This window comes from Dermacentor albipictus, chromosome 2 (assembly GCF_038994185.2).
Source record: "Dermacentor albipictus isolate Rhodes 1998 colony chromosome 2, USDA_Dalb.pri_finalv2, whole genome shotgun sequence".
Taxonomy (NCBI): Eukaryota; Metazoa; Arthropoda; class Arachnida; order Ixodida; family Ixodidae; genus Dermacentor; species Dermacentor albipictus.
In genome coordinates, this window is record NC_091822.1 from 179,247,395 (window position 1) to 179,260,521 (window position 13,127).

Here is a 13,127-nt window from a genome sequence, read left to right on the forward strand (position 1 = left end):
ATTGGCAACTCGCGGCACTGCAAAAGTATATACAAAACAATCATGCAGCCCTACACCGTCCATTCTGCGTGCTCGAGAGATGAGCAGCCTAACACGTTCACCCTAAAGAGTATGATGGGTTCATTTTCGCTCAGTGATACGATAAATCACTGCCGGGATTACCTAATGAACTGTCTAACCGCACCCTGGCCTAATTACCTCACACCAACAAACACTTTCAAATAACAAAGCAAGAAGAGAGTAAAAAGAAATACACAATACATGTCATCAAACAATTAAGCACACGATTGCAGTTCCAAGCTATAAGAGCACTCTAGTGTCTCTGTGTCTTGAATCGGCACTCACAAAGTCCGCAATATACAGCGCCAGGTGAGCAGGAACATTCACGCCCATCCAGTTGGCATGTCACTATAGTATTACGCTGGCTTCCATGAGCTGTTGTGAAGCCTGGACAAAGCATCCGCGTTACCATTACTGACACCCTTCCGATGTCGCACTGACACGTGATATCGCTGTAGAGCCAGCGCCCATCTTGTCAATTTTGCCCCGTGTGGAGTCGAAGTTGTAAGGTACGACAATGGATTGTGGGTGGAAACCACGTTTATCTCGGCACCAAAAAGCCAGTAGTCAAACTTCTTTAAGGCCCATATAATAGCAAACGCTTCCCTCTCAATTGTCGACCGTCGCGTCTGAGTCGGGCGTGAAGCGGTGGCTGGCAAAGGCAATAGGCCTCTCCTTTCCCTCGGCTGTGATTTGCGCCAAACAAGCGCCCGCCGCCGTAGCTGATGCGTCTGTGAAAAGCCAGTAGGGCTCAGATGCGTCCGGAGTGCTGAGCGCCACGGCCTCGCACAGGGACTGTTTCAGTGTCTCAAATGCCGTCTGATCTTCCTCCGGCCAGGGTATGCTATTGGGTACCGCTTTCTTTGTTAACCGCGTGAGCGGGCTCGCCACCTCTGCATATTCTATGACGTACTTGCGATAGTAGCTGCACAGTCCTAGCAGGCTGCCTAGCTCCTTTTTAGTGCGTGGTGGCACCAGACTCTTAATTGCAGCTATTTTCTCTGGATCTGGTGCTTGCGTCCCTGAACCGACAATATGCCCGAGGTAATGAATGTGGGATTGTGCAACCTGACACTTTTCCGGACTAACTTTCAGCCCAGCCTTTTCTAGGACCTGAAGGGTAATGTCGAGATGCTTTAAGTGCTCCTTCCACGTGCTAGAGAAAATGGCAATATCATCCAGATATGCCGTGGCGTATGTCTTATGTTGCGATAAGAGCTTGTTCACCATTCTCTGAAAGGTCGCGGCTGAATTTTTTAGCCCCAACGGCATCACCTTCCAAGAATATTGAGCTTCATGCGTTACAAACGCGGTGAAATTCTGACTCTTCCATCGCCACCTGCCAGTACCGGCGCCTAAGGTCTATCACCGTAATGAACTGTGCTCTTCCCACTCTGAAAATCAATTCTTGAAGATTCATCATAGGGAGCGCATCCACTTTGGTGACGGCATTTAGCGCGCGGTAATCTACACACATGCGGATTGTCCCATCCTTTCTCCCTACGCATACTACCGGATGCGCAAATTCACTTAAAGTAGTATACATCAGTTTCCAAGCCAAAATTTCACCAACTTCCCGGCTGACTACTTTCTTTAATAGCTCAGGTATCCAATGAGGGAACGTCTTCCTTGGCTGGTGCCCTGGTTCTAATTCTCTCCTATGTTGATCCACATTTGCCATACCCGGAATGCCGTCAAAGAGTGCGCGATGCCTTTGAAATACAGCTTCTATTTCCGTCTGGGAATCAGCATCAAGATGAGCAACCTTTTCGCTTGTCACCGCGAACTCTTCGCGCCTTATATTTGTAGGTTGCGGAGCATATTCTACCTCCCCAAAGTCATGGTCTTGATCGAAAATGACCCCAATATGGCTGACTCTTGCATAGTATGGTGGAATGTAGTTGGCGTGAAAACTTTTCACTTTACCCTCTACTGTTTCAACCCGATAAGAATGCCGTCGCCCACATCTGACCACTGTTAATGGGCGCAGCCACTTAGGTGTCATCTTACCATTCCGATCGTTGTCGAATACCAGCACTTTGTCGCCAACCTTAAAAGCTTTGTGTCTGGTGCTGCGATTATACGCACCAACATAACTTTCCTGACGTGTTGCACTAGTTAGCTCAGCAATATTAGCAGCGGACTCGAGTTGCTCGCGAAGTTGCTGTAAATACTTAGCGGGGTTCTCTTAAAGTTGCAGGTACCGTCAGTTCTCCCGTCCATGTCCGCTGTAGTATTAGAAGCGGTCCCGTGGGGTTTCTTCCATACAACAGACGGAACGGAGCCACTCCGGTAACCTCATGGGGAACTTCCCGATAAGCCCGTTATACAAGCGGGATCAATTTGTCCCAATTCTTCGAGTCGCTTTGAATGACATAAAACAACATGTTTTTCAATACCCTGTTCCATCTTTCTACAACTCCATTACTTTCTGGGTGTTCTGGGGTTGAGAATCTTGGTGCGCAACCTAATTTCTCGAGCATCGACTGGGTGCGCTGTGATTTGAAATTAGTGCCCTGGTCGGAACAGATTATTTCCGGAACGCCAGTGCGACTGAAAATTTCAATCAACGCGTCGCAAGTCGCCTTAGCTCTCAAAGAGGGCAGTGGGACAACCTCTGGCCACCTTGTGAAAATGTGCACCAAGCATATGGCCTCTCGCTGACGGTGTGTCTAAGGGTCCAGTGATGTCCACGTTGACAATTTGAAAAATGTGCTCTGGCCTAGTGAGAGGAGTTATAGGTACTCTGTCCGTGCGACGCCTGTCAGAGCGAATCTGACAATCATGGCATGAGCGACAATGCTCTAATACCTCCTTCTCCATGCCAGGCCAAAAAAAAGTATGCCTAATGCCCGCTTTAGTTTTCTTTGGGCCTAGGTGCCCTCCGCATAGTAACTCGTGAGTTAAATGCATCACCTCACTGCGGTTGCCTTTCGGAACAACTAGTTGTCTCACTCGAGTGCCTACTATTGAGTCCCAGTGGTAAAAGAGTCCATCAGAGACGAACATGCCGGATTTCCCCCTCAGAGCATCTTCCCACCCTTTCTTTAAGGTAGCGTCAGCTAGCTGCAATCTGCAGAACTCTTCTCTCTGCCTTATTGACGCATCCCTCTCATCATCAATTAGCTCAACTTCTCCAGAAACACCTTCCTCCTCAAAGTATCGTTGCAGGCCACTACCTCGGCTTTTTTATTTGATCGCTCTATGCTCTGAGCTTGCTCGGCCGCTGCTACAATGGATTCCAGAGAGCTGCTGGCCCTCAACAAATGTTCCCAATCTTCCTTGATCAACTAACAATGTTTGCCCTCGCTGAGCTCGTTAGTCAACGCGCAGAGTAGGTCAACGTTCTGAGGTTCCGCGGCCATTTGCGAGCTATTTGACTTTACCGGCAAGGTTGCCAGCTTTGCCTCAATAGTTTTACCAAATGCAGACACCAAACGTATCGTGCCTGAAGGCTCCACAATACTTTGCGGAAGCAGACTCTCGCGTATGACAGTTATTTCGCTCCCCGTATCTAGAATCGCATCTGTGGATACGTTTCCGCATGAGATAGGGATCAACTGAAGGTTAGCCATGCCTTCACCTTTGTGTTTCAAGGCCTCTACCTTTGCAGTAAGGACTCCATCAGGTATCTCACTTCCCGTCTCGTGGGCTATCGCCACCCTTTGTGCCCTCTGCCTTGGCTCGGTAGCCTTCTTGGGCTGATTTTCCTTGTCACTAGACTTCGGGCGATCCTTAGCGAAATGTCCTGAGCTGTGACATACGTGGCACTTGAGGGCGCTTTTCGCTACTCGCGTCGGCTTTTGCCCCATCTCTGCCGCTGATGATTTTGAGGCGTATCCCTTGCCTTTAGCTTGTTCCAAAGTTTGGAGTACATTGGCGATCTCAGGTGACTTAAGCCATCCCTTGTGTTCTCGTAGCCTGACGTATTCAAGACGCTCCATAATAAGGCCTGCTTTTATATGATCCGCCACCATGAGTTCTGCCATAACTTCTACAGTGTCGGCTCCTCTTACTTGAAGGTAGTAGGAGAAATACGTTTTCACTCGCGACGCGAACTGTGACCACGTCTCCTCCTTCCGTTTCACTGCTCTCTCAAACCTCTGCAGATACTCGGTGGGGGAAAGCTTCAGTTCCATGAACACTGCCTCTTTAACTGACTCGTAATCTGTACTCTCTTCCTGGTTGAGGTTACGTAGTAGGTAGCGAACGCGCTCATTTAGAGCTGGCATTACTAAATGCACGCGACTCTCATACGGTATACCCGTAAGTAGCGAAAAGTCTTTCTACCTCTTCAAACCATAAGGGTACATGTGCGTCACACGGCAGGCGGAACCCTTACAGCACTTTTGCGCATTGCTTGACGGAGGCGAAGCCCATTCGCCTCCGATCGCCCCACTCCGACCCCGTGCTGGACAACGTGCCATTGAGATTCAGCATTCGTCCTTGCCTGCAACAGCCTTTCGTACTCAATCTGAAGTTGTATACAAGTAGTCTGAGCATTGAGCCTTTCGATTTCAAGTTCGAGCGTTCTTGTGTCATTCGGAATTTTCAAAGGCTGAGATGCCTACTGCAACAATTCCTGGCTCTGACTGGGTGCTCTCACTTCATTTGACATATCGGAATTTAGCATATAGTCATTTGATAACTACTGATTCCGATCCATTTCCGCCACAGTCGCACCCTCAAATCCATTAGACTCCATTGTCTCTGCGCCTCCGCGTGTCCTCACCATCTGCTCCACACATCAACTGCCATGCCAGCCTAAGGAAGACGCATGAAATCCTGCTCACCCGTTGCTGAATGCACTGTCGTTTCCGGATCTCCTCCACTGTGCCGGGCTTGGCTGCTGTGGGATCTTCTCGAAGGTGCAGGAGGTGGTCGTTGAATGACTTGAACTTCTCACCACTGGTACAGTATTTGATGTTGTAGAGCTCGCCGATCCTGTCGACTGCGCCTGTTAAGTTTCGTTCTTTTCTCCTTGAAGTCGACCAAAGTCTCTTCATGGTGATTATCGGCGTTGATGAAGCAGGAGGCAGGTTGGAGGTAACAAAACTTGAAGATATATTGCAACGAAAATATTTACACAGTCAAATTCAGAGTTAGCAAAAGAACACTGATGCAAAACATGCAAGTAAACAGCGCCTTACTCTTCTAATTATTCTTAAGTTAGAGCCTAGGACAAGTGTCACTACATACGACCAACCGAGTCATACGACCAACCGAGTTTGTATGCGACTTGAGCGTAGCGAAGTTTCACTACCGCCGCGCAGGAACGCGGACAGGGTAAATGGAAACTTCCGCTGACGCGCATGCAGTGAAATGACTGAACTACAAGCGGCTGTTTGCAAACGGGCACCTTCCAGATTGCGAGCCGCGCGACAAGACCCAAGTCGAACGGCATCATGTTCCGTACCGAGTCCAGGTGCGATCCTATCGCGCGCCTCTCACTGTGTGCTTTAGGTGCGAGTGAAAGAGTGCGAGGGTGAGACAAGAAAGATGGTGGCTTCAACGAGTGCCGCCTTCTGGCGCCAGCAACGGGAAAATAGGGCGACGGGCGAGTTCGCGGTCGCGTGGTCGAGCGCGCGCGGAGTTGCGGGCTGAGTTGCCGCCGGTCTCGATTTCTGGCGCGCGTCTCGACCGTGGCTGCGCGTGGCCGTAGGCGCGGCTGAGCGCATGCGCAGCCGCGCACCCTGCTTGAGAGGTAACCTGGCGCGTGTGCAAAGAGCGGCCGTGCCCAGACCGCGTGCCACCGTGTATGCTGTCTTAGCGCGCGCTTGGCGTTGGAGGTGTCCCAGTGCCGAGTTTCGGTGACTCGACGGAACGGTCGCTCCTCGCTGCCGGCGCGCGTCTCCTGACAGCGTCGCCCCTGTGTGTTTCATTCAGTCTCGCAGCTGTTACGGAAAAACGAGAGTAACCGGCTACAAGTATGCAGTTTCATCCGGCGAAGTACTACTCACTTCTTCGTCGTAGGCATTTGCAGTGATCGCTGTAATGTTGTTGTGATTTGTGAACGCTGTACGCGTTAGTTATACGCGATTACTATTGTGTAATGACGTGCTTCTTTTTCAGTTTACTGATCCTCGGACGGCAACCACAACGCGTACATTTTTTTTTCTCAACTCTCCACTCCACTGTAATGCTGTCATTGGCGCTGTATGTATCTGTTAAGCAAATAAATAAATGACTGCAATTGCTTTCCTCTTCAAAAGGGGAATTGACTACCCCACCAATATAATTGAGCAACTGCTAAAAAAATACTGATCGATGCCTTGAACGCGACTTTCCTCACTATTTTAATGACATTGCAGGAATGCAGCAGAAAGAGCGAGCTGACTTGGCTACATTTGAGTGCGCCCTCTGCAGCCCTTCACGCGTTCTTTATGCTCGCTAACAACTGCTTTTCCAAATTATCTTCGATAATCTCTCGGTTCTGTTGGGGCGACATCTGCAGCAACACTGAAAAGTCGCTCAGTTTGCGCGCTGCAGTTAAGGGCGGTGCTGTAACGCACGAACGCCTTGCTCACAATATTGGGGGAGGCGCTCCCGATAGGGCCAGTGAGAAACTCGAGAGTCACCCATAGCTGATTCCCCAGCATCAAGTCCGAAGTAGCTACCGCTCGATAAAAGGGCCGTTTTAATTTGTCCGCCACCATCCGGCGGACCGCTTCCCGGTGCTCTTCACTCGTTAGGCAATTAGACTGGTCTAATGGTAACAGACGCCGACAAACGTGCTCGTTCCTCGAAAAAATCTTCATTTTAATGTGAAGCTGAATATTAATCAGCCTTGGGGTACTGTTCGTGTATTTGGACTGCAAGTTGTTGGTTAGAGCATAGCATGCGTAATGCGAAGGTTGTGGAATCATTCCCCACGTTCGGCAAGTTGTTCTTTCAACCAGTTTCATTTCCATTAATTTATCGTTTCTTTATTTCATTTATTAAGGACACATAATCTCCCCTATGTTGTCCTCGGTGTCAGTGTTTGTTGGCTTCTTACGATATGGTTAATAAAAATTGGTCTCCTTTGTTAACTCCCTTTGTTCTCGTTAATATATATATATATATATATATATATATATATATATATATATATATAGTGTTACAAAATTGGACAGAACATGGATGTTACAGCCAAATGTTTGTCACAAGAAAACAAGTTTGTTTGCGACGTCGAAATCCAGGTAAGCTAACGAATGAGTGTTTCATTTCACTAACGTGTGTGCACGGGTAGCTTCGATGACGTTTTTCAACTCCTATTTGTAGAAGGGTGTGCATTTGTACTTGTTGGTTGATGATTACGAACAGAAAACAGCGCTATACGACAGGAGAAGCATGACACAGGCTAGAGCGCTGACATCCAAGGGTCTTTATTCTTTCGGTTTGCATATAGATGCGCCACCACTATCGCGAAGAAAGACAACAGCAACAACAACAGAATTTCAGCATGCTCGGAGGCAATAAATGGTAATCACTGAGATAGGAAAGCCATCTCCTCGGAAGGAGCGAAATGGAAGGCAGGCTCACGCATGCGTCGCCTCTATTATGGAAGTGAAATGCTTCAGAAAAGAAGTAAGGCGCACAGGCTACCTAACTCATTTTTGGGGCAGTGAACAAACAACTTAGCGCCAGCCCGTTTGACAACCTTTTCGAGATTATGCGCAACCTGGTGCACATATGGGATAACCGCAACCATTTGCTGTGAGTTGTTCTCAGGCTGAGCGGCTGCCGATTGCTTGCTTTTAAGGCCTGCTGCAAGGCTGTCAGCGATGCTAGTCAAAAGCGTTAGTGGGAAACCTGCTAACAATTCAGCTTTGCTACTTGCGATTCGAATCACAACGGCGTGATCTGCGCGCTTCTCTTCATCCTGTCGTCTAGCGTTGTTTTCTGCTCGTTGCCGCTTGTACTTTCATTGCACGGAGCGAGCCTGACACCTCGCAATGTAGCGGTTTTGTCGAGTCGGTTCATCTGGAGTTCATCTTCGTAGCGCACGGCAAACGAGAGCAAAAATGGAGACTTGTGTCCCCATATCTTTTTTTTTTCTCTTGTTTATATGCATTGCGTATATGCATTGCGTATATTTACAGGAGCAAACCTAGATGGGTTGATTCGAGCAGGTAATGAAACTTTACATAAATTATCCGAATGGTCTTGTCGTAATTCGTTACAAATCAACAGCTCTAAAACCAAGGCCGTTCTTTTCCGCGCGAAAGGGGCGGCTTGCAAGTACTCACATAAACTGCTACTAAATAATTTTGAACTTGAACTTTCAGAGACTCTCAAAACATTAGGTATTATCTTTCATCAACATATGCTGTGGGATTCTCACATTGAAGAATTACGTATTAAACTAAGAAAAGCCCTGCTAAGGAGGTGTCAGTCGTTTCTGCCGGTTCCCCAGAAACTTCATATTTTTAATGCGCTTTTTAGTTCCCACCTACGCTACTGCCAGTTGGTATGGGCATCTGGAACTCAAACATTAAAGAAAAAGATATATGCACTTCAGAAGTGTGCTTTGCGGGCTGTTGCAAATTTAGGCTATAGAGATCATACATCTCATTTATTTATGGAGTTTAAGGTTTTAAAATTCAGCGTTGCCTATGAACATCAATTGTTGTTGTCGTTAAGGTCCGAAATTCGTAGAAATAGCCAAAACTTAAGAGGTTTAGCGCATTTACAGCCGAACATTTGATTGCGTCCCATCAGGAATTCTGAACACTGGCACATTCCCCGAACACGAACGAACTACGGTCTCCAAATGTTAAAATTCACCATTCCACACGTACTCAATACGTTCAAGCTTACAGAAGATCCCTTGCATGTCCTTTCAGGCAGGGAGCTATTCAACATGTTTGCATTGTCCGCTACAAGCGTAGAAAAATTCTGCCTTCTGTCTAAATAAAGCACTCCTTTCTGTTTACAGTATGCCTTACTGTTATGTTACCTTGCAATAATTTTCTTGTCGTTGGTTTTGGTTTTTTGTGCGTGAATGATTGATGTACTTTTAGGCACCCAAGGGCGCATATAATTATGTATACTTGACAATTATTGTACACGTTTTATTTATTTATTTTTCTTTTTCTATCCTACGTTAAGACTACGAAGTTTGCTGTGCTGTCGTTCTGCTGCCTTGTACGGATGTGAGGTAGGGCTAGTCAAGCTGCATCAGCGCAGCTTTTTTTCCCACTTTCCACGCCACAACTGTTCTGTGTAAAACACACTGTACTGTTGGTGGTGAAAATAAACTTCAACTTCAAGTCATCATGCGCCTCGCACCCACGTTGACGAACGACTGGCACTTCCCTAGCTTTCCTTCACTGTGCAAGTTGGCTCTCGATTTACGTTGGCCAGCACACGTGACGCCTGAATGTTGTCTTTTTCTTTTCGCTCTTTTGTCATCATCCAGAGCTGTTCGTCACTACTCGAAAAATTCTGAATGGAAAGGCTACGCAGCTGTTGCTACGTATGGTGGCCGTCAGTTGAAAACGATCTCCAAAATGCAGCCATTGCGCGCTGTTCCAGCACCAGAACGACATGCCTCAGAAGGGCACAGCTGCACTCGGTGTGATGGCCAATTAAATCATACAAATGCCTGCATATCTTTATTACCGTCCCATTTCGTAATAGCAATAGCAACTGACTGTTCGCGCATGGAATCGGCTGAAGCACAAATGCAGAGGTTGCAAGAGGTATTTGCTCGCGACTCCTCGCAGAAACGGCTGTGAGCGACATCGAAGCAATGTTCAAGTCGTTGGGTATTAAAACATTGGCGAAAGAGCATGATGGTCGTAAAATTTTCACCTCACCCAAGCAGCAACGGGCTTGCAGAGAAGCTGGCGTAGACATTAAAGTGAGCGCTCCGGAAAGCCACAGCCGCACACACTTTGGAAGGAACTTTATCCAAGCTGTTCACGCCCTACCGCAATACGCATCCCGCGTTCGCGCGAGAGGTAACATCCCGTGTAAACCCCGTCATTTTTCTTGGCCTTCAGGTTTTTACCCGCCTGGATGCGATAAAATCAGTGCATGCCTACGGAGTACGTTCCGAAACAGTTCAAACGGCAGACTCGGAGGCGTCTCGCGAACGGCGTGCTCTCAATTTTTAATTATTGAATCGCGCGTCCGTACGCTGTTTCAAGTAGACGACTTGACGCAGCCGCTACTCGGGGACTTACACGGTGTCTTGCGAAGTCCAGGTATGGTCACCACGTGTCACATACACGTGGATTTGTTACCGCGACAATGCGCAGCCTGCACCTGCGGCACACTCGTAATGCGAAGAAGGCTCCTCCCCCCCCCCCCCTCCCCTCCTGATGCTCTTTACCCGGATGCCAAATATAGAAGTTTCGCCTGTATTCGCAGGGGCGGTCAAATCTACTCCACAAGACAGCCGTCAGACAACCCGCCGCTACCCCATCCGGGAGAGGCGTCAGCCTCGACGCTACCAGCCGTAGGCCAGGTGCTAACGGCTGGTTTGCATCTGTGGAGCGCCTGAGCGGCGAAACCTTGTAATGTTCGCACAAAAAAAAAAGCATTTGCTCAATAAACTACGGCTCTTTGAGAGTTGTCTTTTTTTGTACGCGAACATCACAACCAGAAAACAAATACAGGCATATATTGTACATCGGCGGCTCGCAGACACAACTTATGCCAGCAGGCAATGGCAAAATACTATTTCAAAAAGGGCACGAAATGCAGTATGAAATATTGTAAAATGGAAGAGCTACTACAATAAAATTGAGCGCAAGAGAAATGCAGAGAGATACTGTATTAGTAAACGGCGTTATTTGATAGTTTTTCTAAAAGTGTAGCTTTAAGGAAGCGCAAGAACAGAGTATAAACATCGTGGAAGGCGTCATACCATTTTTAACGCTGTAGGCAATAAGTGTAATAGGCTGTCTCCAGCCTAGCTTCTTGCACGCGGAACTGACCGTTTATTTGTTTTTCTCGTAGAAATACATTGATGTATGCGTGTAATTTTGGAGGGAGCATTAGGATGTTCAGAGACACTTGGCAGAAAAAAATATGAGGGAACATAATAATCTCCATGGAAACAGACTGCCAAAACTGAAAATATTGTACGTAAGAAAAATGCTGTGTGTATGAGTTCTGCAAGAGAGAGAGAGAAGAAAAAAACTTTAGAGAAAAGAGCACACGAGCGTATGTAGCTCTTCCGCTGTTCAATGGCTAGTCCCCTGAGTCCAGGAGTCCAGCGGCCTTAGCTGCCCTTCTCGCTCGGTTGACCAAGTTGAGCTGGTACGTCGGGTCTGAGCTGGACAGCGCTGCCTCCCGTTGCCGTGTGGTGGGGTGTGAGCTGTGGTGTGTTTGCGAAAGCCCATACCACGTGGTAAAGCGTTGCGTGTTGATCGCAGAGTGGGCATTTATATGAACTATGACTTCTGCAACCGAGTCCAGCTATAAGTTTCATTGCTCCTTTTTCTTTTTGCATAACTAGAAGTTGGAATATTGGAATACACATTGGAATATCCCATGGTAGATGGTGAGTATCGGCTATAGTTAGGTAGGAATTCATAGCGAAATTTTCACAAGAAACTTCAGTGCGACAGATTTTGATGCAGTGTACCTGATGTGGTCGGTCCACATCATGTACTCATCAAAGATTACATCACGAGATTTTGAAGTTACTGAAAAGATTAATAACTGAATTGTTTAGCATCAGTGTTGTTAAGAACGGCCAGCTGAAATGCAAGTTTTGCCAGCCAGTGGCGACAGCGGCGGCAACTTTCCTGGAACGCCACCGCGAACCTCTAGCCACGGCGTCACTAAGTCGACTGTGTGTGAAGAACAATACGCGTGTGCTCAACTCTCCGTCGCTGGAGCCAAGATGAGTGCGAAGAAGCAGGCTTTGTGCCTGAACCCGGACCGCCAACCTGGTCTGTGAACGAGGGACCCCCCGAGGGAACGTAGTTCGAGACCCCTTCCCGCGCGTCAAGACGCAAGACAATGGGAACCTGGCCGCGGTGCGGGGGTCAGCTCGGGGCATAAAAGGCACCTTTCCTGACACAAGCCCCGAGTTCCACGAAGTCCGTCTGACCTCGGTTGGGGACCGTGAACCTCGCGCAAGGAAGTGTGTGTGCGAGTGTGTGTGTGTAAGCCGTCCCGCAGAGAGGCGACTCGTTTACGATGACTGATCGGCCGTTTCCCTCACCTTGTGATCGAGGGAGCACCGAGTGTTTATAAACCGCTGTTGTGCGGCTGCTCAGTGCACTTTCTCAAGCAGTCATGTTAGACTGATGTACTTTCTCTCGCAGTCATGCTAGACTGATGAACTGCAACATCCTGATGTAGATACTGTAAATAAACCCATATTCCTCGTTCTCGATGAGAAGCAGTCTTTCCCTTCAACAACGTCTTCAGGGTGGATAAGTTGGACGACTGCATGGGTCAGCTACCTTCTAATTCATGCCCGACTCCAATCTCGATAACTGATTACGAGCGATTGGATTGAGCCCCCAATCCTAACATCTGGCTGGCAGCGGTGAGATGGACTTTGCGACGTGGTGCTGTGTCTGCGGTGAGTGCTTGGTTCTTGCTTTGACTCTCTAGGCTTCATTTTGTGGTGGTTCTGTTTAGCACTGCAGGGAAGCTAGATTGTTGATTGTTAGCTAGGTTGTGTTTTCCTAGTTGGATTTAGCGAGCAGGACCAAGGCAGTAAAACAGCAATCATGGAGCTAAGGACACTGCTGAGAGACGAACTGTTGATTGTTGGTGAGGAACTGGGCCTAGATGTACGCAAGGAAATGCTAAAATCAGAATTATTGCAGCTAATTTCCGAACAGGCCAGTGAGGAAGAAATTGAAATGGGGTTGGAACTTCTGAAAGAATGAGAGAAACGGGACAGAGAGAGAGAGAAGAACGAGAGCGAGAAGAAAAAGAGAGAGGGGAACGCGACAAAGATCGCGAGTTAAGAAAAATGCAACTTGAACGTGAAAGCAAACGTTTGGAGTTGTCTCAAGGAAGTCAAGGGGCTCTGGGATGATCAAGTGAGGCTGAAGCATACTGCATGGACAGGCTGTTAAAGCCATTTGAGGTCGGGAACGACATAGGCT

General features: G+C 47.9%; 1 protein-coding gene across 2 annotated transcripts in view; it reads left to right on the forward strand.

Moving 5' to 3' along the window:
* Nucleotides 1-10,618, forward strand: part of LOC139056343 (uncharacterized) — a 52,011-nt gene extending 41,393 nt beyond the window's left edge. For both annotated transcript variants that reach the window (XM_070534503.1, XM_070534504.1), the window contains exon 5: nt 10,420-10,618. In XM_070534503.1, coding sequence (XP_070390604.1) covers nt 10,420-10,511 — 92 coding nt within the window. In that variant the 3' untranslated portion in view covers nt 10,512-10,618. The remainder of the gene's footprint in view (nt 1-10,419) is intronic.
* The last annotated feature ends 2,509 nt before the right edge of the window (nt 10,619-13,127 follow it).